General features: G+C 39.8%; 1 protein-coding gene across 1 annotated transcript in view; it reads left to right on the plus strand.

Annotated features, from left to right (window-relative positions):
- grik2 (glutamate receptor, ionotropic, kainate 2) overlaps positions 1 to 26,133 on the plus strand; it is a 250,725-nt gene that overhangs the window by 79,652 nt on the left and 144,940 nt on the right. Inside the window, exon 5 of the mRNA XM_056251625.1 lies at positions 9,869 to 10,050. Coding sequence (XP_056107600.1) covers positions 9,869 to 10,050 — 182 coding nt within the window. The remainder of the gene's footprint in view (positions 1 to 9,868; positions 10,051 to 26,133) is intronic.

Genomic DNA, 26,133 nt, shown 5'->3' on the forward strand with positions numbered 1-26,133 from the left:
CCAACCTGTAAAAACATGAATTTATGCTGTGAAAACGGACATTTTAACATGGGGTCTATGGACATTTGCTCCCTTTTGGGATCTCCCTCTAGCGGATTTTCGATGTATTGCATTTTTTCGCACTTCCGGGTAGGCTTCATTTTTCAGATTAGAATGTTGCCGCTTGGTTTTACCCAAAGTTGAACATTCTTTAACTCTCGGCGACCAGCAAAAACGGCGAGCTGTCAGCGCTTTAGCGTGAAAAAACATTTCAGCGCCTCGTTACGCTCATGGCGTTCTAAAAACGCGGCGCTCCCATTGAAAACAATTGAAAAAATACGCCAGCCGCGTGAAAAAACGCTTTGGCGGACACACGGCCTAAGTGTAAAGAACATTTAAATAATCTAAAGAAACTTTTTCCACAATAAATACCTTTTTAATGAGAAGATTCCATGGAAGGATAAAGGTGGAACCATAGATGCCAATAAAGAAGCTTTATTTCTTGAGGAATGCACACTGATATAGACACAGCACAGACACAAAGCAATGAACCAGGAGCTTAAAGTAGCTCATATTTACAAGTGCTGAGTAAAATTAGCTCTATTAGAAGGATGTGTCAGCTATAAAGAGCTCTGATGATTTATACTTTGATGTGTGAGCCGTCTAACATAGTGTGTATTGCAGAAAACAAATGCAGATAAATGATTTAATGTGTCAAGGGAAAGACATTAGTAGGTTATGCATATGCCATCCATGGACAAACTGCATCAGCACAGAGGAACAGTGCTTGCAAATACACATTCATTGAGAGGTAGAAAGATCGAAAAAGTGTTACTAAATGCCCCAAATTAATATCTTCATAAATGACCACTGTGTAGTCTGAAGGAATATTTAGTAGGGGTGTAACAATCCCCTCATGCCACGATTCGATACATATCTAACTGAACTCACGATACGCTAATATTGCGATACTCCAAGACATATGATAAAAGGTTAACAAAAAATGTACTGTTGATTAAAATGCTACATTTGGACTGGCTTGGACTGCTGATAAGCCAAAGCACAGGACAATAGAGACACCAGAATAACATATTCATGATTCTGAAGCTGAAAATATTGAATTATTTTAGACTAATATGCTTGATCTCTCTCACTGACTAGATAAATAATGTAGGAACTTTATACTGGTAACATAAAACATTTGGCATTATCAGGACCCACTAATATTCCCCCATTGCATTATTATACATTATATTCAACATTATATATAGTAGTTTAATGTAGTACTGACAATAAAACGCTGTAAACTTGAACTTTTTCTCACACAGTAATTGTAATTTTGGGTGAATTATACACAGTAAATATTGTCACTATACACGATACTTATTGTTGCATTTTTGTATTGTGATATATTGACACACAATATATTGTTACACCCCTAATATTTACGGTACAAGTTAAGCTCAATCGACAGCATTTGTGGCATTATTAAAATTAATTTTGCTGTTTAAAGACGGGCACGGGCAGTTTGATATGCTCTGTTTCAGTACGTCAGCACGAGAAAGACAATTGTGTCCATAGAAACATTTCATCCATTTCAATTGTTTGTGCTCGAATGCAGGAGTCCAGCGGTGCTTTCCACAGCCCATCGTGTGTGTAAGCGTGCCCACAACACAGTTTAGACAGCTGCGCTGCCATGCTTCCAAACACGCCGCGTTTCTGAGGGCTTTGCTGTAATGTCCTGATAATTGCTTTGAAAACTGGTGCTTTGAAACGTCCGTTTTTATTGCCACGAAATAATTCATAGTCTTAATGTCATTTTAATGCCAACCATTGTAATCTGAGCCTCTTCACTGCTTATGTGCAAAGTTTAAACTAATAATGCATTTTTAAATGAGCGGATGATTATGCCTGGGGTAAAATTACAGTTTAATTTAACTTAAAGATAATATAATTGCAGGCTAAAAAACTGTCAGCCAGCATTGATTTGAAAAGAGTTGATAAAACTGCACAATAATACATTGGAAATCATCACAGCCTCTTATCTTCACAGGATCAAGTTCTCAAACGTCTTTCCAGATCTCAGGATTCATTTGATATTAACAAGACAAGGGTGTAGATGTTTCTTCTAAGTGTAAAACCTTTGCATTTTGTCATACATGTGACCTGATTTTAATCTGGTTCAATTTGCTCTACACATTTAGTCACAGATGATTAAGCTCATACAGTCAAGGCTACATTAACCTTGACCTTCCTGTCTGGAGAACTCAGAAGCCAGCTTTCACTTTCCTCTTCAATTAATGCCAACGGGAAGTTGCATTCATCTCACATCACTGGCTAATAGCGGCACTTTTCTAGAGGAGAACCAGTCAACCAAGAGTATATCCAGGATATTTATCTCGGGGCTTCCGGACAGCGGTTTAAATAAACGTTTGAGCTGATGAAATATGCTTTGTTAAATATGAATCAACAAACAGTTGGTACACTGTAAAAAAAAGTTGCTGCCTTACTTTTTTTTTTTTTTTAAGTACAATCAACTTGGATGTTTAAGTCATTTCAACTTAAATTACATTAAACTGACTTAAAAATTGAGTTGAAACTTGTATAACATAAAAAAGTTGAAAATTGCTTAACTTATTTTGATGAGTTAAAGCAATGTAAAAACATAGTTTATCATAACTTATTGATCATATCATTTTTTACAGTGTAGGTATTAGACAATCCGTAGATCACCACATGCAGTTTTCCATTTACGCAAAGAGATAGAAGAGCAAACCTGTGACCAACAGGAATTCATGAGTTATCAAAAACATTTCATCACTGCAGGCAAATTAAATGATCTGTGCTTCGACAGTGTGTGCATTTTAAAAGTTCATCATTTTTGTCTTATTTTATGTTGTTATTAGCAAACGTTTTACCTGTACTTCAGGTGTCTGTACAGAATCAGCAGCCCTGGAACAAACAAACAAACACACAAACAAACAAACAAACAAAACACTTAAACCAGGCAGATGGTTTGCTGGCTCCCAGCTTGGCTAAACTGCTTAGGCTGGTCAGGTTTGTATGCTCGTCTGCTGGTCAGGCTGGGAGATCAGATGGCCGACCAGACAAATCAGCGAAACCGCCAGCGTGGACAGTTTTTTTTTCTCTCATTTAAATTAAGGCAGTGTATCTCTCAGCAGAAGCTGTTTTGTTACCTTGACCTACAGGGAAAGACCTGGTTTAATCTGGTTTAAGCTGAAAGGTTGGGTTAATGTTGTAGTTTTCAGCAGGTTAGTTGAAGTTGACACATAACTCTAAGCCACAAATCTAATGTCACAGTAACACCAAGCTCACGCTCAGCTTGCACACAATCACCATTCCCTCTCTCCCCAGAGTTTAATCACACTCACCTGGACGGCGAGCTATCGGAAAAGCCGTACATATGGAGCTGGTTATGTGATGCAAACATTAAAATTGATTAGTTTACAAATAATGCACTATGATAGAAGCAATTTGAGGACATAATGGAGTATTGTTAAGGAACTGTGCAAACAAAAGAAGTAACGTTATTTATGTAAGCAATAAGGTACTCAAGGCTGTGCTGTATCGTGAATAAGTCACGGCTGAAGGGTGTTGTTAGTCAGCCGTGACTTATTCACGATACAGCACTAGCCTCGAGTACCTTATTGCTTTTATAAAGTGGTTACCACACAATACAAATATTAAAGCCAAAAAATATGCATCAATGCAACTTTCATGGAAAAAATAGTCCCTGACTGTGAACAGCAGCAGAAGTTACATTATTTCGCCTTTAGATGGCGGCAAAGACTGTCTTTATGAGTGAGTGAGTCAGTAGAGAAGACTTTTATATTGAAAGGACTGAAACTTGTGAACACGAATAAGTACGACGCAACTAACAAATGACTAGCGTGTCAGGGCACGGAAAACCCTTAACTGTTAAAAGGACAAGATATCACAGCGGACATTCAAACCGATATTTTATTACGAATATAGGACTGACCTGAAGGAAAATGCTGTATCTACTGTAAATGCAGGTACACTCGCTCACACTATCTCTCACATTACTCTACTCTATAAGCTTCAATGAACAATTCGTTCGGGTCACATGACGTCACTGTAGCTTTGCGCCGCCATCTTTACGACCAACGGTCTCAGTAATGCCTGCAATATGTTGTGCAGTTGGCTGCACAAACAGCCGAAAGAGGAACCCCGAACTGGTATTTTATTATATACCAAAAGAAAAGGATAGAAGAAAGAAGTGGTTAGCTGTCATTCACAGAGCTCATATTGTATCATGTCTCATCTTTCTGTGCGCACACACCCGACCCGAAGCGTGCAGCCATAGACCCCTATACAGCGCACGAGTAATGAATTGAGCTCTGTTTCGTGTCTGAATGGACAAATACACACAACATTATGTTTAAATGTCTGTTCTGGAGAGTATTCACATAAAATAAGTCGGTTTTGTCTTTAACAGAGTTGTCATCCAGTCTCTTTGCTAGATAGAGAGAGAGAAGAGGAAAACAAACAAATGGAAATTATCGCGGCCTGAAAAATTATCGAGCTCATTTTTTTTTATCGTGGGATTAAATGATTTATTGACTATCGCGACAGGCCTAATCCAGATTAATGACAGCTAGCCGTGAGCCGTGACTAACAGCTGGCAAGCTACCAGCTGTTAGCCACTTAACTAGCTAACAACGCTACTTAGTCAGAGCAAACAACCACCAAAATCATACATTCGATTTTTTTTTTAATAATACCTATTACATTTCCCATGATTAAATATAAATCCTTGGTGGCCAGGTGCCGCACTTTTACGTCTTTTACCCATCCAGCCACAGCATATTGATATGCATCGGTACTCTTAAAAGCCTTCAAGTGATCCCCACTGTATGGGGAGGGGTTATGCACAAGATATATATATATATCATGGAAAGCAAATTGGGGCAAGTCTGGGGCAGATAATAATGGATAAAAGAAAACGCGCCATTCAGTGCTCCTCATAGCCCCGCGATGGGAGAACCAGACTTGGTTTCCAGAGCTAATGCGGCTGTCACAGACTGCCCCATGGCCTGTCCCGCTGAGAGCAGACCTCCTCTCTCGAGCGCGGCTCGATCTGGCATCCCCACCCGGAGCGCTGGTCGCTACATGTGTGGGTGATCAACGGGTATCCATCGCCCTGCCAGACGCAGTAATGAACACAATCTCGCAGTCTAGAGCACCTTCTACCAGAAGGCTCTACGCGTCCAAATGGTCTGTGTTCTCTAAGTGGTGCACTAACAAAAACCTAGATCCGCGAACGTGTGGGGTCCCGCGGCTGCTCAGTTTCCTTCAAGAGCTGCTGGATAGGGGCAGATCCCCCTCCACGCTCAAAGTCTATGTGACGGCTGTCGCAGCATTCTCTGAATCAATGCACGGCCAGTCGATAGGCAGAAACGAGCTTATCATCCTCTTCCTCAGAGGAGCCAGAGGGATGAACCCCCCACGCCAAAGGTGCCTCTCAGTTAGTTAACGAGGCCATGCATCTCCCCAGGGCCTGGGCCGCAGACTTAGGCCTTGTCCACACGGACACGGGTATTTTTATAACCGGAGTTTTTCCTACAGCGTTTAAAAAAAAAATCCCGTCCACACATGCTCGGTCTCTGTCTACATGAAAACGTAAAAACACGCAATCAAGCGCGGTCAAGAGCATGTCACGCCACCAGGCGGCGATATAAACCTTAACCCTAAAGCCACGTTGGCCAATCAGAAGTGCAAATCTGATTTCAAACATAGCTGATAACGGCGCACACTCTGACGTCGCAAGGCAAAAACCCCGGTTTCACTGTCTACACGACAACACTGTAACCGGCGTTTCTGAAAATCCTCACCCTGGCAGGGGTTTTCAAAAATGTTCGGTTTCAGTGCGTTTCCGTGTGGACGAACGGCCGAACCGCGTAAAAAAAGTCACGGTTATAAAAATACCCGTGTCCGTGTGGACAGGGCCTTAGTAGCGCGAAGGGAGAGATCCGTCGCGCTCCTCAGGTCCGTAACGGCAGCTGGGTCCCGGCCTTTCTCGTCCCACTCACGGAGGAGATCGGCTTGGAGAATTTGCAGAACAGCCATTGAGTGCAGGGCGGAAGCTGCTTGTCCGGCGGCGGCGTATGCGCGACCGACAAGGGCAGATTAGGTCCTGCAGGCTTTAGATGGCAGGGCACACTTTGAGCGCCATCTCGCGGAGGGCGGGCAAAGGTGCGCTGCGACAGCTTCCTCGACCTTAGGAATAGAGCTGTATCCCTTCTCGGCGGCGCCGTCCACTTGGGAGAGCGACGGCGAGGCTCGAGGGAGGGGCTCCGGCGAGCGCGTCGTGGTTGGCGGCAGGCTCCGGCGGCCTTTGTGAACGGCGCTTCTTTTTCCTGCGCGGTCCAGCAAAGGGCGGAGAGATAGCTTCGTCCTGGAAGGCTTCGAGTCGAGCCCGCAGGGTCGACATCGGAAGCTCCTCACAGTGCTCACATCCTCCCGAAGAGAGGGCAAGAGCAGCATGTTCCTGGCCCAGGCAGAGAGCGCATATAACGTGGCGGTCTCCGACGCTGAGCGGGGCTCTGCACGAGCCGCAAGTGGACCGAGGCATCTTTTAAAAAGACGCTCGTGCTCTTTTAGATGCTCGGTTGCAATAAGAAAAAGGATACGACGCCGGATAGCGTAGCTTGCTTCGGAAGGCTGAAGGTGGCGAAGACGGCCGGCTTCCTCAGTCACTGTCCTAGCTGGCTTGTCGCTGTTTCAATGGCGGCGGCTTCTCAAGGTCCAGCGATGCGTGCAGCTTCGCTGAAGAGATGAAAATCAGAGAATCAGCCTCCGAGCCCCGCTTATATAGGCTAAGCTAGGCCCATTCTGGCGGGCTAGGACGCAGCGAGGGCGGGACGTGACGTCGGGCTCACTGGTAGGCTGTGCAGTTCCCGCAGAGTAGCCTATGAGCGCGCTAGAATGCCCGCTCTAGGTCTGCTAGCTGCTGCACTGCGTTGACAACATATACAAAATTAAGGATAATTTTTGGCTTCAATATCTCGAGAAGATGAATCTTTCCCGTAGCGTAAGCTAAACTTACGCAATACGAGAGAACCTCTCGTAAGAGAACTGGGGGTAACAAATAAGGATCTCTGTCTCTCTCTCTCATTCAAATGGGCAGTTTGGGCGGCCATACTGGCCGAGATCGGTCGTAAATATGGCGGCGTTCTATTTGGAGTGACGTAGATGGCATCTATGAATATCAATGAGATCAAACATATGTTTACATTGCTAAGAGTGGTTGCTAGGGGTGTTGAGTATACATAGAACACATAGAAACACAGCTATTGACCAATTAGAATCAAGGACTGGAACTAATAATAAGTTTTATAATAATCGATAATCTGTCACTTAATATATTTTTTTGTGTGTGAAAAGAAATGAAGGTTGTTGGTTTTACTGCCACTAGTGTTCATTTCAGCTGGAAACTGCAGTAATGTTTTGGGAGTTTTGCAGGTAGGAAACAAGTTTTGCAGGAGTTTAGGTAGGAAACAAAGGTTTTGAATACAAAATAATTGTCTTGTTCCAAATAGCCTTAGCGGTTTTTCTAAGTCCACAGCAGATGTGTGTGCCTTACAGTGCTGTGGCATTTGGGACAGGACCAAAGTGGAAATAGATTCAGGAAGAAACTAAGGGCCAGCTTTACTAAACAGAGCAAATAAGCGTGAGAGCACAATCCCAAAATAGCGCAGATGGGAGTGACGACGCGCAAATAAAAGAACACAGACGCAGCCGGATCATTTCCACAATGACCAACACAATCCACCAGAGCCAGTGTATTGACGAGCACAAACCTTAGTAAATCACCTTGATTTACTTCACCATTCATTTAAATACTCTCATCCCATACATTTTAAAACTCCTACAAATGCATTTGCATTAATGTCAGCAGCAAAAAAAATAACCCTGTCCACGCATTTTCAGCGCTAATTTTTCACTGCGTGTGTTTAGTAAATCCCGAGAGTATTAGTTTTAACGCCAAAACAGGGGTTTGCGCTGGAGCTGTTAGTAAATCTGGCCCTAAATCTGTGGTTTCTTGTTTGGTCGGGATAGTTGATCAACTCTGAGGATGTTAGTCCTTCATTGTGTGAAGAAAATGAGGGCCGATGGTTTTTGGGGGCAATCTAGAAATAATCTTTTCAGCTGATGACCTTTTGAAGTGGGAATGTGGAGTTTCATTACAATATGAGGTGGCATTTCATTGACAGGAGTGTCCAACATTTCACTGGGAAGAAGTTAATAGAGAAGAGAGCAAGTAGATAGCGAGAGGAAATACAGCTTAACAATTACATTTCCCCACATTTTTTTTTACTTTAAACATCCATCCATATGTTTATCTGTAGCTTTCTTCTTCTTCTAATTAGAAAGATAAGAATTAAATGAAATGAGCTTTCATTGTGTGTTTATCGTGCAATTTATACGCGAAAATGAGTTTTTACGTGCATAGGATAGCCTACGCATGGGTTGGTTAGGGTAGGTTTAGTAGTGGTGTGGGGTGCGTGTGTATTATACGTTTGGGTAGAATTAGTGGTGTGGGGTGCGTGTGTATTATACGCAAATGAACTGCGTATCAAATGCACGCGAAAACTGCGTATATGCACGTAAAAACTCATTTTCGCGTATAAATTGCACGATAAAACACAATGCGTGCTATAGAGACGCATTTACGTGAGAACAGGTTGAGTGTTTTTAATATTTGTCCTGCCTCACTAGAAGTAGGTTTCTTTAATATGATGGCTTAAATGGGAAGACACCCACTGGCATTGAGATCACGGTCTAAATATTTGTTAGTCAGTAGGGATGTGTGTGCGTGAAGTGGCGAGCGCGGGTAGCATAAAGCTCACTGTAGTTTAAGTTTCACCTACAAGGAACTTTATTGTAAGTTTTCTTTTATTCTGTGGGGGGAAATCCTTTGAAAGTAATGCACTATTTGTGCTTTTATTGTATTTTTATTGCAGGTGCGGTCTCAGAGCGCTAGCTGCTGTTTTGTGTACCGTTTGTGTTGTTGTCTCGCTGTCCTGTTTGTACGGCGCAGTGGACGTTTGCGGCTTCGAACCACAGCTCTTTAACGACTTCTGCCCTAATCAGTATTTAAAATGTATTTGCCAGTGTATGTCCACATGCGAATTATCTGACTTGTGATACTGAGGCTTAGCAGAAGAGGAGAGTGTATTATTATTATTGTTTTTTTTTATTTTTGTTTATCACTTGCTTTAAGAACTTTTTATTCACTGTTTTGTGTGGTTTGTCCCTTCTGCTAATTGGATTAATTACGGCCTCTTATCAACTGTGGGTATTTAATTAGTAAACTGTATGAGATCTATTTTTAGGATGTTTTAAACTGAATGTTTCCTGTGTGAAATAAACTTTGTACTTTTGGAAGTCACGTCTCTGTCTTTGACGCAATCCGAATCAGCAGGGTCCTTCATATAGATGGCTCCAAATTATATTTCAGATGCTCTGTAGTATATTGAAAGGGAAATTTCATCCACAAATGACAATTCTGCCATCATTTACTAGCTTAATGTTGTTGTTGTTGTTTTTTTCAAACAAATAGATTGTCCAAGCTGCTCTTCTCCATAAAATAAAGGGAATAATACCTTAATTCCGAATAGTCCACATTAAACCGTGATAGGATAGTTATTTTGCTACAATATTTGGTGACCATATAAATGATTATTGTCCTTTTGTGTTCCATGAAAGAAAAAAAACAAATTGTAACATCAGGATGAGGAAAATTATGACAGAATTTACATTTTTGGGTGAAACTATTCCTGTAATATTGTAATAACCTACTTTATATTCTTTCTCTCTCGTTCTGCCTCTCTCTCCTGCTTAGGTCTGATTCGATTACAGGAGCTCATCAAGGCTCCTTCTCGTTACAACATCCGATTAAAAATCCGGCAGCTACCAGCAGACACAAAAGATGCCAAGCCCCTTCTTAAAGAAATGAAACGAGGAAAAGAGTTTCATGTGATCTTTGACTGTGGTCATGAGATGGCAGCTGGCATCCTTAAACAGGTGAGTCACTTCACTATCTCATTTCACACTCAAAGACACATATAATGAGAACAATAATAGCAAATATGTATCAAATATAATATAAATTATTGACTTGATGATAAGGCCTTCTCAATAATGTATAAGCGTGACACACATTTAAAGGCCTACAGAAAATGATTGCACAGAAATTCAAATATACAAAATCATGGATACGGGAGTGTAATAGAGTTGTTTTTTTAATTGTCTTTTAATGTAGCATTTAATGTTACACTATTCTGCTTAGGGAAAGATAGTTTTATAACTGTCCAAACACGGCACTGCTGAGCTCTCTAGCAATGTTTATCTGTGTACCACCAAAACTCGGCTAATTCCCAAGCCGTTTATGTGTAGATTGGATTGTTTTAGCACTATCCTAGACCCATACTTTCAGTTTTATTAACTTTTAAAGTATGAAAATGCTTCATAAAATATTAAAGTTGTCAAAAGTTTGGTGTATTTATTTACCAAGAAGATGAATGTCAGTAAAGAGCCTGTGTGATATGAAATATGAAAAATGAGTTGCATGAAGTAAACAAAAGAAAAATTCCAACAGTCATTTCCACAACAGAATGCCAATAAAAAAAACAATAAAAAAAACATGATACATAATTTAAGATGCGGCAGAAAAGTTCAGTATTTTACAGAAGACAGCAATCTCCATGTATGTCCACTGATAGTGATAGTCAGCATTAGTAATGTGAAAACTGGTTATTTTTAACTACAAATTGAAGGTCCATGAAGACAAACTTTAAAAGTTGGTTTGACAAAACCTAGTTTGAAATTGTAAAATACCTTCAAAGTTTGAAGTTTAGCGGGCAGACAAACAGACCGATAGATTTGTCCATATTTTACACCTGTACCTTCAGCTTTTCAGCCTGACAAATCTGTGACAAAAGTACTTGCATCGTTTATTGAAAACATGAGAGAGTACAAAGGTGCGCTACTGAAGTGTGGAACCAGAGTTATAATAACATTATTCATTTAACGTAGTTGAACAAGTGATCATAAACTTGAGGAAACAAAACGAGAGAACAATTTGAACAATAATTTCACTTAAATGGCAAGAAAAATTACCCATTAATTGTCATTTAAGTGAAATTACTGAATTTAAATATACGAGCTTGATAAAAATGATCATTTTAGAAGAAAATTTCAGATGGCATTTAGAGGCTTTTGCATCTGAACTCTTCATTTATTCTCAGTCTCAATCAGGGCAGTGGTTTTGTTGAACTTTGTGTATTTTTCCCAGAGGAATTGAAGAGCTCACTAGATGCTATATTAAGACTCGGTATTGTATTGTATTGTAGAGGATTTAAGCCTCTTCAAGTAGAGCTGCAAGCACAATAGCTTATTGAGAATCAACTTTTAGTTCAAGTCAGAAGCTAGAAACAATTCTCAACAATTGTCAGAGTTCCACCCAAAGCTAAGCAGATCAACAAAACCGGTTTATCTCAAGACATTTTCCTGGTGCAATAGCTTAGTCTCTACAGGAACGTTCAGTACATCTTTTTCATCTGTTCTTAAAAATGTAACCATTCAACACAAAACAACAACAGTAAAACATCTTTTGGTGTTCTAAGAATTTCTTTAGCTCCGCATGAATCAAATCCAGAATTGCTTGAAAACTTTATAAGAGTATGGTCCAAAGATATTATTTTGGATTATATGCATACTTATAGGAGTATATAATGTGATAAATTGTCACCAATCAATTGTGCATTGCTACTCGTGGTTTTGTCATGCAATTAACTCAATCTAGAAGTATATGTGTGTAACGACTTGTCCAATGAAGATTAATAAACCTTGTTTCATTTGATACTTTTGGCATTTCTTCAAGAACTCAAATGTAGGTAATCCATAGAACAAGCAAACAACACGAAACAGTGTGTTACGCACAAACAATACCGGGCAGTGAGGGTGTCACGTTTGGTTGGGTTTCAGGTCAAGTTACCCTTGGCCATGTTTCATGTTCCTCTAATGTGCTTCCCCTGTTCATGTGTCTTTTTCTGATTGGTTCCCTGGTCTATGTGTCATGCTTTCACTGGTTCATTGTTTGATTATGCAGGTGTTCCTTGTTAGTCATTAGCAGTGGTGGAGGAAGTACTGAATCTCAGTACTTAAGTAAAAGTACAAATAACCAGAGACATATTTACTTAAGTAAAAGTACCACAATGACAACCCTACTTAAGTAAAAAGTACCTGATTTTAAATGTACTTTAAGTATTAAAAGTAAAAGTACTTGCATAACAATTTATTCTCTTAATGTCTATATTCTAATGATTAATAAAACAGTTAATTCTAACTCATTCAACCTAATACTTTTGTCACCATTTCTGAACAAGCATGCAATTAGGCAATATAGCCTACACATCAAGCTTACTATACCCTTACTATATACGGTATATATATATATATATATATATATATATATATATATATATATATAAACACATATTATGTTAAAACGCCGTATATGACGGCGTTTGCTGTAAACGCGATTCATTTATGGCGTAATTCTGAACCTCTTGGCTTGCCATACTAATCCTAACCAGACGTATAATACACACGCACCCCACATCACTGCTAAACCTACCAATGCGTTTCCTTTGCATGGAAAAACTAATTTTCGCGTATAAATTGCACGATAAACACACTGCTTGCAATAGAGACGCATTTAGTGTGACCGGGTTATTATATCTATGGCAACCAAACTTCACTGGTGAGACAGAAACGTGCGATGAACGGACGGTCAGGATTACGCTTTGGCAAGGAAAAACTGATCAGAAAATTTTACGAAAATGTAACAGGACTTTGTAGAAATGTAGTGGAGTAGAAAGTATAATAATTGCTGCGAAATGTAACGAAGTAAAAGTAAAAAGTATGCACTATTTATTCTACTTAAGTAAAGTACAGATACGTGAAAAATTTACTTAAGTAAAGTAACAAAGTATTTGTACTTTACATTCCACCACTGGTCATTAGTCTCTCTGTATAAATAGCCCTCATGTTTCATTGTCTAGTATTGTTCGTCTGTTTGGTGAGTGTTAGTGTATGTCAAGTAATGCTTAGTCAAGTCTTTGTTTATTTTGTACACATTTATGTTAAATAAATACTGCACTTGGGTTCGTCAAGCTCGCCTTCAGTGGAATCATTACAGATGGAGAGGAAGTGAGGAGCTTAAATACACATTGGTGGTGATTAATAACAAACAGCTGTGATAATTAATGAGCGTCCATGGAAACTAACGAATGTTTGGAAACTAGAACAAAGGAAACTGACGAGAAGCAAACAAAAAGACAAAACTAATAGAACATAATTGTGACAATGTGAAGAACAAAAATAAGCAGAAATGATACATTTTGCCTTTGCTGAGCAACATGTGACGAACAGGGCCCTGGTCTTTCTGATCCTAAAGGTTGTACGGATTACAAGCTCTGTTTATATATGGTGATTTGATCCTCTTTTCATGCCTTGAAGGTGAAAAGTGCATGCATTGTTTTTGAACCGTTAATTCATTGTCTCTTTTGATCTTGTGTGTGAGATTGATTTGTACACAATCAGTGAAGTGTTCAGGTTTCATTGATTACCAATCAGGCTTACATGCTCTGCTAGTCAGTATGTTTGCATAGAATTAGTCAGTATAATGCTCGTGATGTTAAGTGTCCTACAAGAAAAGGGGATTCAATCAGATTAAGTGCTTTTTGTTATATCTACTACAGTATATGCTATATTTTACATCATGGGATGCAGTGCAATTTAAATTTTTTACAAAGCTTGATTAAATGTTTGCCAAATGGATAAGGATATGCATTCCTGCTAGAGTTCTGTGAACAGTCTCACATTAAAGAAACCCAAAGAGATATTTCAATGTGTGCCTTAACTGCAAGAATTTCCCCCAATTACAGGAATAATCAAATATTAAAGTGGGTATTATTCAGCCAGAGATTGACTCACAGACCTTCTTAATCAGTCTCCGACCACTGAAGTGATAATGAAGATACCCATTATTAGTGGCAGTGGATATATGCTTCTATAATGGGGAGCTCTCAGAGGATTTGTGTAATATCCACATTTGAAACTTTTGGCTTTGTGAAGTCGTCTACACTTTTGAACTTCGCAAAATCTGCTCAGGCTACAGAGCCATTATTTCCCGACCATATGTTTCACACAAGACTGAATTTAATTATTCATTTCACTTTGGGGCTGATAATGGCAATGATAACTGGGTCTAGCAATGATGTAATATTTCAAATATTTGAACCTATCAGAATAGATTTTTTTTTTCATTTAGTGCAATAAAAGAATGTTTCAGTAAGATCATATTTTTGTATTTTTTTTACAGGTATAAAATGTTAGTCTAGGTTTATTGTATATCAAAGTGAATTACTGAATTATACTAACATTACACATTTTTTTTAGATTACAAGTACATTTTGCTTCTGTCCGTTTAAGACTTCTATAAATGCCCTTTTCACATTTAATGAGACACATCATTATTTCGTGGGCTGTGGGTATGCTGTCACTTCCAATATTTTTTTTAAACTGCTCTGTCCTTACAGTATAAGCCTCTTTGCAATGTCAGCATTACACTTTTACAAAACAATCAATGAAATGTGATTACAAAAATGTTACTGTTAAAAATATACTACAGACACATGTACACAGTAAACACAAATAAAATGCAGCTAACTATTTAATAGCTGAGATGGCAAAATAAATAGCTACACTACATCCAACCAGTTTATCAGAGTATTACCTGTTATTAACTAAGACTCGAGACGAAACTGTTTTTCATGCGTAGATCATAAAAACTTGCAAACGAGTTGGTGTAGCCGAGCCTCCAGTTCTACATATGTCTGCTAATGAAGCACAGTTCGCCAGAGCTGATGTGGCTGCGATACCCCTCACTCTCAGTGGGCATGGTTAATCCTGGGTCTGATAAACCCAGAGAATGGCATCCACAATCCAGTGTCATTCTCTGTTTAGAGATAACCTTCCCCCTTCTGCTGACCTCGGAAGCAGACAAAGTGCTGTTCAGGGGTGCGTTTCACATATAACGACGTAACTCGCTGCTTCACTACCGTAGTACAATGCATCGTTGAAGAAATCAACTAGATAGACACGACTGTTTCCTGAAACCGTACTGTCGCAAATTGGTCGTTCAACCACGTTGGTGGAGTAATAACTACTTTTAATGAATCTGTTTGAGATCGAATTAATGCTATAATAATTGGGGCTGGGTATCGAGTTCGATACTTTTTAGGTAACGACCGAATCGCCTCGATACTATCGAGTATCTAAACATGTCTTGTCGTTCGGTACCAAATTTCGATACCTAAGGGGTTCATCTTCACTGTTAAAAATTACCTGTAAATTTTACAGTAAAATACTGGCAGCAGGGTTGCCAGCCAGTTACTGTATTTTTTACAGTAGCGTCTGTAATTTAATTTACAGAATTTTACTGTATTCTCTGATTACAGTATTTTTTAAATTGTTGTATTTTTTACAGTAAGTTACATGATTCTCTGTATTTGCTATATCTAGAGGAAATATGTAAAATGCAGTATATACAATATATTTTCCTGATGTCTGAATATTAATGACTGGCAGCTGAATTTGAAATGTTAATTATTCATCAAATGCAAATTGTTTTTAAATACATTAAGTGTTGTATAATGCACAACTTAATTCCCCTATTACTTCACAAAACAAACAAATTATTCAACATCCTAATCTTGAAAAACAGGTCAACATTTGTTTAATTTATAACTTTAAAATATGCATGAAAAAAAAGTAATAAAACAGTGTATTTTGTATATTTTGATTTAATTTTTATTTACAAACTTGTATTTTTTTTTTTTTAAATGGACATGAAATTAAATATTTTTTAATTACTTGAAACAAATTAGCCGTCATGGCCCTTCACACAAAGAAGAAATACGCAAACGACATACATTTAAAACAAGTTGACCAACATGATCATAATAAAATGGTTCTGAAAACAGACACGGATGAATTTTCACCACTTCATTAACAGACAAACATATCCAAACAACAAGGCCCCAAGTGAGTCCAACAAACTTCTGATCAAAAATGGAGAATAATTCAGCTCCAGATGCTGTTCCATCATAGGATGCAAAGAGTGGCTAGAAATATTGAAAAGGACGATATATTACAAAACATAATGATATAGTCAGAGACAGACAGAGGGATGACAGATACAGTTAGAGACAGATAAAGAATATTAAAAGGTTACAATTAAAGAAAAAATAGATCTTTGTGTGTGTGTGTGTGTGTGTGTGTTACTTACATTTCAGAAATTCCACTGATAACCCATCACTTTGCTGGGAAGAGTGGCAACATGTGGGTTCACTGCAACCTGTTTCTTCTGTACCATTTGCCCTGTCGTTTTAAATGGCAATTTTCCATGCAGCATGATTGGCTGTGGCGGAAAAACACTAGTTTACGTGGTTGCCCAAAGAGACTTGGCTCGCACGTGAGGCTGTAGTGTGTAACAGTCCCAAGCCACATAGATGGAAAATATGTGGGAAAGATCAAAACTGTAGCTACGTCACTCCAGACGTCAATGCCAGCAGCGCGCAATGCAAAATTTGCGACAAGATGATTCCGGCAAGACCGGCAACATGACAAATCTGATGAAGCACTTAACAGCGCACAGAATAAACTTGAGAGCAAAAAGTTGATCCGTCTTCGACTGCAAGAAGAAGCGCGTCACAAATGAACCAAAACTCAGCGTATAGGATACTTGCCTCACATACATGAGAAATATAGGCCTATAAAGCTTAAAATATATCTACTTTTAGACGAACCAATTCAAAACAAATAGTTTGTTATCCAAATAAAAGGTGTATTTCTCTCTATAGGCGTGCGCACGTTCACTACAGAGTCAGCATCTTCATCTTTGCAGCCAAAACAGACTCAGGAAACACTAGTTTATTAATAACAATTAAAATGTCTCCTTGCTATTTTGCGAGGCATATATCCCGCCCCCAAGTAGCCTATATTTAATTAAATTCACATTTATTTATATAGCATTGTTCACAATACATATCGTTTCAAAGCACGTTTACAGAAAATGCTATTTAGAGGAATCTGTTATCAGAGGTGACTGCGTGTAAGTAATGCATTTCGATAAAATTTTCATTCAGTTTCAGTGTTAAACAATGCATTAAGTTAAGGCAGAAACAACGAGCTCATTGAAGTAAAGAATACATGTTGTTAAATGATTAGGATACATAGAAAACTTAAGCATTGGTGCTTAAAAATATGTGTAAAAAAGTCAACAAACTGAAAAAATAAAACCAACGTTTTTTTTTTTAGGTGATGTAATGTTGTTAAAGCGTATTTCATAAAATTGGTATCGAAAAAAGTATCGTTCAGGAACCGGTATTGAAATCAAGGTATCGGTATCAATTTTTTTTTAACGATACCCAGCCCTAATAATAATTGCTCTAAATTACGGACATGGCATCTGAGGACTATTTCTAATTTTTCTCAGTTATTTTGCTTTATTTCCAGATTAAATCTAGGCTCGTTCTTGCGTAGTAGAGCACGTACGCACGTGCACTCTTCAAAAAAAGACGCTTTATATCTCTTGACAAACTAAAAGACGTAAATGACATTTGTATGTGTTCTAAATAAAATATGTTGATTGTACTGAATGTCAGCTTGCTTATTTTGCTCAAGATAAGCATTTATTGGGTCTCATTCATGAAACATTGGTAAATATACGAGTAAATATGCGAGTGATTTGCGCGTAAAGAGACCTTCCCGAAAACTCTTCTCCTGATTCACAAATACTTCGTAAACGTCAGATGTGATAGTGAAATGTGTGTGTGTGTTAATGAATTCCAATCAGACGTAAATGGGACGCGCGTGCACGTTTATTCTCAATTACCATAAATCCCGCCCATTAAATCCGACTGACAACTATATATGGGCATCATATTATGAAATGAATGCGAATGAAAAAAAAAATTTCTCAGATGCAGAAATTGAAGTTTTATTATCAGAAGTTCATTCAAAACGCCACATTTATTTTCAAGCGTACATAGTGGCGTATCGGGTCCTACAAAAAAGGAAGCTTGGCAGCATATTACAGATGCAGTTACTGGAGTTTCATCTGTTAATCGAACATTCCCAGAAGTGAGAAGAAAATGGTTCGACATTAAGCTTGAGAGCAAAAAACGAATTAGTTCACTTCGGAAAAATAGTATTCAAACTGGAGAAGGACCACCATCGCAGATGCTATTACTGGCTCTCATAATAAGAAAAAGCGTATGTAATTACTATATATAATATTTTTTCAAAATGCTGTGCAAATATGTACCCCGATTAAGGCGAATTAAAATGCAGCCTTAGTTATTAATGAGCAAAACGTTCGGGTGTTAAGCGCACTATTTACGCGTGGCTGGGAGCAGGTGTAGATTTCTTTCGTACCAACTAACATTTGGAAAATACGAACATTGTAATGAATCTGAAAATTTACGCCAGAACCACTTTACACACGATTCACACAAATTCGTTCTGCTCGTGTTTCATGAATGAGACCCAATGAGTCCACATGTCATGCAAACAAGAAACTCTGCTTCTAACCACAGGTCAAAACCTGTTGTTCCAACCACACAAGTTTGCGATGCTGTTTGCGAATGTTCGCTAGAACGATGGTTTCGGGAAACACTGACTCGTTTACTATGCTGATACCGACGGAACTTGCGACCATAGTTGGCTAACGATGCTTTTGGGAAACACACACCAGATCAGACCGCGGTGCGTTTCCCGAAAGCATCGTTAGCCAACTATGGTCGCAAGTTTCGTCGTTACCAATAGAGTTCAATGGAAATTGCGATCATAGTTGGCTAACGATGCTTTCGGGAAACGCACTCCAGCGCAGGAGATCAGCAGAAAACAAAAACAGCCGTTGCGTTACTATGGCATTCAAGTGTGTGAATAGTGGTTAGCGCTCTGCCTTTATAAAGGGGCAACGAATGGCATTTACACTGAATCGTTCTTCTTCAGACCGTTGGAACAAGCCCAACATAGAAGTTGCTCGCCATAGAAAAGCACCTCTTCAGCGGACCGAATCACAAGCTGCTATTATTGTGAACGCGCCACTCCGCTGCTGTGTGCGCTCCGGTGAGAAGACCAACAAGAAGCTAAGCTTGTGAGGCACTCTCCAAAGCTGTTATATATATGCCAGATTTTTACAAAGGTTTAAAGGGGGGAGCGACCAAAAAAGTTTGAGAACCACTGGTCTAAAGCTCTAAGCGCACAATGGACACAGCAGAGACAGGGCCGGGTCTCCCTCATCAGGAGAGATTGCTTGCAAGTTCACCACTTGGTTCCTGAAGGGAGTTGTGGGAACCTTGGGCACATATCCAGGCCGGGTTCTCAGGACAATGTGAGTATAGGCTAACCCAAACTCCAGGCACGAGTCACTAATGGAGAAGGCTTGTAGGTCCCCCATCCTCTTGACGAGCTTCAGGTTCTAGAGAGCATTTGATTGGACAGACAATATGATGTAGAGTGTAGAGTGATCAAAATCATTGATCCATATTGGTGTAAATGAGAGACTGTAAGTTTTGAATGCTTATATCTTCTAAATGCGAATTTTGTCATATTTTAAAGCACACTAGCTTATAACAGTAGGGCTAGGACAATAAATCGATTCATTGCGATTTGTGGATCGTAGGGGTGTAACGGTACATGTATTTGTATTGAACTGTTTCGGTTCGAGGCTTCCGGTTCGGTACGCATACAAACCGAACGATTCCTTGGACCATTTTTCCTGCCGACAAAATCCGCGCTGGCGCGACCACCACAACGTTGCGCAACATCAAATGGCAAACGTAATGAAAGCAAAACGAAACTGCGCTACTCATTATATTGTGCTTCACGGACCGTTTATTAGTTCGGACCAGCAACATCTGTGCAGCAAGAGCCGATCTTGATCAAGCGACACAGCGCTAAGAGATCCAGTGAAGAACACATTTGAGTTCGCCACTGAAGTAATAACATCACTGCGAGATCTAGTGAGAAGCATTCAAATGTCTCCGTTATTAACCGTAGATCTCTATTAGATCAAACAGCGCTGACCAGGAAACCAGGAGAAACATTGTGCCGTGAATGAACTAGTAATACTTTACGTCCACAGACCAGCAACATTCACCATGGATTTAATATAGTAACACTAACTGTAACCAGTTTGGCTGGAATAGTGAAATGCTTTCAAGAACTTCACACATCTTTTTCCAGCACTTCAAAACTCAAATAATATATAAATAAATATATATTTAAATGTTATTTTTAATATGATGACCAAAACATTATTTGTTCATCCTTCAAAGATGACCCCCATTTATAAACCTGAGAGTTTCAAGATGTAGGAAAACTCAGTTATTTAAAAATATTTTTTCTTTTAACAAATAGGACATTTCTCTGGCATTTCTTTCTTTTTGCTGTATCGAAAACGTACCGAACCGTGACTTTAAAACCGAGGTACATACCGAACCGTGATTTTTGTGTACCGTTACACCCCTAGTGGATCGATTCCAATATTTTCCGAATGCATCGCCATTATCTCTCGAATCGATTCTGAGCTTAGTTTTTAACAGCAGATGGCGCTCTAGGCTAGTTTTTAACCGCACGCTCAAATGCTCACGAAGAAGAGCGCTCGGCTGAGTCTGAGAATGTGCTCGCACCTCAGAATGCTTTTATGATGCGAGATTAATGTCAACAGCCCACTGCAAACACCCTTTGTAATTCGCTTCAACCTTTTCGAACTTTATGAATGATTATTTTATAGGAGGTTCAAGTGGTGTGTGTAAGGCATTGGAAGCAAGCAGAGTACGGCTGTTTCTAAAGCACGCAGTGCCATCTGCTGTTAAAAAAATAAGCTCAGAATCGATTCAAGAGAGAATCGCGATGCATTCGAAATGATCCAGAATCATTTCTCGATTCACTATGCATCGATTTATTGTTCCAGCCCTAGATAACAGTAAGGCTAACATATAACATATGGTGTAGTGCAGGGTATACACAGGTATACGGCATATACCCACTTCTTTTTCAGTCGGCATTGCGTATGCCCACTTCTTAATCCCCTCTGATGCGCATCATTTAGTTGCTAATCCAATCTCGTGAATAAAAAACACCCAGTCATGGTCGTACCCCTAATATTAACTCTAATTTGTTGCTGCAATGATTCTCCCATCGCGACGATAACTGACCTCATCTGATCTGCTTCAGCACTCAAACACCCGCTCGTCAATGTCAAAATGTTTGAGACCAATCAAAGCATGCAGGAATTTTGTTCACAGGAGCGCGAGCCGAGCGCGAATCCCAACGCGACGCTTCACCTCAGTTAACGATCATACAGTGCGAGATAAGATGCAAGTAGCTAAAATATACGGCCGTTTTTCGATAGAAGTTTTAAATGACCGACAGAAATAATCAGTTTGATCAAAGACAGTGGAAATTATAAGCTCAATTTAACAACACAAGCACCCTATTAAATATATTGCCATTATTATTGTATAATATATTTGTATAACGTTACCTTGAATGTGTTCGACTTTTCACTGTTTGTATCACTCCACTTGTGTTTGCGCAACTTGCATCATTAAGCCAGAAGGCGGCGACAAGTGACTGTCTTTATGAGTGAGCAATTGAACCATTAATTAAATTAACAGATTAGTCCAAAAACATTGATTAATTTAGAAAAGAAAAAGTAGCTGAAACTGGAACTGATTCTCATGTTTAAGAATCTGATCAAATACTTCATGCTTTTAAAGCTACTGTTGTCCATTTTTTTTGGCCATCAAAACACCTTAAAATGCTCAAGTTGAGATCAGGAAAATCTAAATTTTCTCCGGGGGGAGGGGAGGCGTTGTCTATTCAAAAGCCTAACCCTAACCCCCCAAGCAATATAATTTATGGGACCTGGGTATTTAGAAAGCCCTGCGTACGGCCCTGATATGCAAGAATACTAGTGATTCTATATGTCCTATTGTATTCATTATATTCTATAGTCTTGCATATTCAATACTAATGCAAGACTAGTCTTACATGTCACTGTTTATAACAAGCGTTCATCCTTTGCTGGGACGCTTAAAAAAATATTGGGGGCATAAATTAAGAGTATACCCACTTCTCCAGGCACCACTAGGCTACATCACTGAACATTCATACTAAAAGTAAAAAAAATGTTGATTTCATAGGGTCTTTAAGTAGCACTGGATTATTTGCATTATACGTACTCTTTTTAAAAGTATGCAAAAGGGTATTTCTTTATCCACAATGGAAAGCTTGAATTTAATTACATTTACGTCTACTTGTATGATAAGCAGTTTCAGTGCTTTGTTAGGTTGACACTGCCAAAATACTCTGGCATTCTGGTATTTAGGAGTAGTATTATCTAACCTAATACCTCCATATTACTTCTGTGACTGGTATTTTCGTAATATGAACCCTTTTATAGAATAGGTTTAGAGCTATAATGATCTAAATTGTGTCAGTTTTAACCCATGCTCTCCCGCTGGCTATCTTATCTACAGTTTTACTTAGTAATGGTGCGAGTGCTGCTGGCTTATCCGAGCAAGTATGAGTTTCTCCTGAAGGTTTTCCAGTCCATCTGGACACAACACCACCTGTTATTAACAGCGCTGAACCACACAACAACAAATGCAATTACTGACCTGACCTCTACCCATTCTAATCACCCTCGCCAGGCTGACAACAGTAATAATGTGTGATTTATAATCGTTCTCGCAGTCTCACACACACACACACACACACTCACACACGTGTCGCCCAGCAGCTCCGGGTAATACAGCTGAAGATATCACAGGGTGAGCAATGTTAAAGACATCTATTTCCATCCATCGCACAGCGCAGGCACAATTAGCTCACGTGCTAATACAGGATCTGTGATGTAGCAGCTGTTACCAGGCGCACTTCCACAGAGCCGAATCATGGGTGTTTTACATCGCCCTGAAGTGCGCACTAAATAGAGCGAATGCAACAGGGTGACACTTGGGTTTAGACGATTGTTGTTCCAGCGTTTAGCAACACAACAGCTTGGCCCATAAATTAATTATTGTTATGGATTGAGTTGTCTGTCAGTCTGCGAGAAATGCCGTGTGAATGCGTGGTTGGGTTGGCGTGGGAACCCGAGAGCTCATTACAGCTATGGAGACAAACAAGCATTGAGCAAAATAAAACCCCATCTGCTCTTCTTTTTTTAAATACTTTGCTTTCTCCAGGACGTCAATGCTGAGCTCAGTGCTTTAAAATACTCCTGATGCATATATGCGATTTAATTAACTTATTATTAATATTAACACTGTGATAAAAAAAAAATCCTCCTATTTCAACTCATCTCAAGTTCAGCTGCTGCCTTAAATTTTTAAGTATAAGCAAATTGGCTTTACAAGTCAGTTCAACTTAAATTATGCGACATTTATTTAGAAAGAAAAGTCGAATCCTGTATAACTTCAGTTAAAGTAGGTTAATTTAAAAACATAAGTTGCCATTACATACTGATCATGTCTTTTTTCATCATTGTATTTTATTAAATTATTGCTACAGTACAAAAAAAATACTCATTAAAGTTTTTTTTTTTTTAATGTTGCTGAAATAATTATCTTCTGCACACCAATGCTGCTTTTATTTGATAAAAAAATCAGTGCAATTTTTTTTATTATTTGGAAATAGTATTACAATTTAAAAGAATGGTTTTCTAATGTCCCAGACAGCAACACAGTGTCGGCCCACATCCGGGCCACATCTGGTATATTGATTCAATGCGTACCAGATGTGGAGTTTTAGCCAAACTGAGCGAAACCGGTTCAAACCAGAAACCATGATTTTCACTTTAAATAAATAAACAAACGACAGTTGATTAATGTTTCTTTGTTCAAGCCCCCACAATGTCCGCCCCAAATCCACTCTTCAGTACGGCCCCCTGAACCATTTATTAATCCCATATTAAGGATTTTCCTTCCATCTGAGGAATTCAAGGTTTCTTTGAATTCGGCACTGCTCCGCTACTCTAGGAAACACACTTCGCCAAGCCACACTTACCAAGATCAGACAGCACAGAATGAGTTATGAGCCAGTTACAAAGGACACATTCTTGCGGTCAGAGAAAGCTGGACTGAGCGCAGCTGAATATGGGGTTTCGAGATGTGTTGAAGATGCGGCACTAAGGGACACCAACAAGACATCCCGTGCAAAGATATCCAGCTGATGGACGTAAAGTGGAGATAAATCAACATTTTGTGACCGGGTGAAATGGAAGAAATACACAACGGAAGCAAACTATGCTTTTTTTTAAATTGGGGTTTTATTCTGACTGCTGTTGTAAATAAGTGACAGCGGTCGATGGGAGCACAATTAGACAGATAAAAGTCTAATTGAGAAAAAAAGTTAAAATTCTTTGAACAAATTTCACAACAAAAAGAATTGGATTTCACTAGTTAAACAAAAACAAATTGTGGGAAACAGTTGACAGCAAATTTGAAGATGAAAATCAAATGTCACAAAAACGTACTGGTTACTAACGTAACCTCGGTTCTCTCTAGAGGAGGGAACGAGTATTGCGTAAATTTAGCTTACGCTACGAGAAAGATTTATCTTCTTGAGATATTGAAGCCAAAAATTATCCTTAATTTTGTATATGTTGTCAACGCAGTGCAGCAGCTAGCAGACCTAGAGCGGGCATTCTAGCGCGCTCATAGGCTGCTCTGCGGGAACTGCACAGCCTACCAGTGAGCCCGACGTGACGTCACGTCTAAGCGCCCTCGCCGCGTCCTAGCCCGCCAGAATGGGCGTGGCTTAGCGTATATAAGCAGGGCTCGGAGGCTGATTCTCTGGTTTTCATCGACTGAAGCGAAATAGCGCTTGTGGCGTTTAGCACGGCAGGTTACGCAATACTCGTTCCCTCTTCTAGAGAGAACCGAGGTTACGTTAGTAACCAGTACGTTCTCATACGAGAGGTTCTCTCGTATTGCGTAAGTTTAGCTTACGCTACGGGAACCCATTGTCCACGCCGTGCGCGCCCGCATACACCTCATGAGTCACAACACTTCTGTGAACCCAGAAAGTGGGAATAACACGCATGTACATAAGCGCGAGTACCATGAAGCGTATAAGCGCGTGTAAATAAGCACTGACAGGCAATACAGAGCGGCCGCGTGTGGCTGGTGTATAGGCATATATAGCACATAACCTGGAACAGTGCAGCTCAACCAGAAGAGCTGAATTCATGTGAGGGTAGTCTGCGCATGATAATATCTGGACAGGGCTAACCTCTCACTTAAACAGACAGCAGTTTTGCCTGCAGGGCGGGAACTTCTAGGTTATAAAACCTGACAAAGGTGGAAGGAGAGGACCAGCCCGCCGCCACACATATGTCTTGAATGGAAATTCCACTTGACCATGCCCACGACGATGCCACGCCTCTAGTGGAATGAGTCCTGATGCCCAAGGGGCACTGCAGACCTTTTGCCGTGTAAGCGGCTGCGATTGCGTCTATTATCCACCTAGACAGGCTGTGTTTCGAGGCGGCGAGACCTTTAGTGCGCCCACCAAACGAAACAAACAGCTGCTCAGAGCACCTGAATGGGGTGGAGCACATAACGTAAAATCTCAGAGCTCTGACTGGGCCGAGGAGATTAACATCACTTTCACTATCATTCGCGTTCTCGACCGCTATCATTTCCAGACAGTTTATATGGAGGAGTTTTTCCCTGTCTGACCACAGGCCGAAGACCTGTTCTGCCCTCGAGGATGGCGCCCCAACCTGAGTTGAGATGACCTTCCTGTATGAGACCGCCCCCATAGTCACTCCCCTCTGGTACCAGTCGGCCGCTGACCAGGGCTGCAGAGCTGTGACACAGCTCTGAGTCACTCTGATCCGCTCACGACCTGACTTCCAAGCTCGGTGTGGCACACGCGCGGCCAGCCAGTGTTGTAGCAGGCGCATGCGCAGTAAACCTAACTGGAGTACCGCCGAGGCTGAAGCCATCAAGCCTAGCATCC

This window comes from Rhinichthys klamathensis, unplaced genomic scaffold (assembly GCF_029890125.1).
Source record: "Rhinichthys klamathensis goyatoka isolate OS25496 unplaced genomic scaffold, OSU_Roscu_1.1 h1tg000087l_1, whole genome shotgun sequence".
Classification (NCBI taxonomy): Eukaryota; Metazoa; Chordata; class Actinopteri; order Cypriniformes; family Leuciscidae; genus Rhinichthys; species Rhinichthys klamathensis.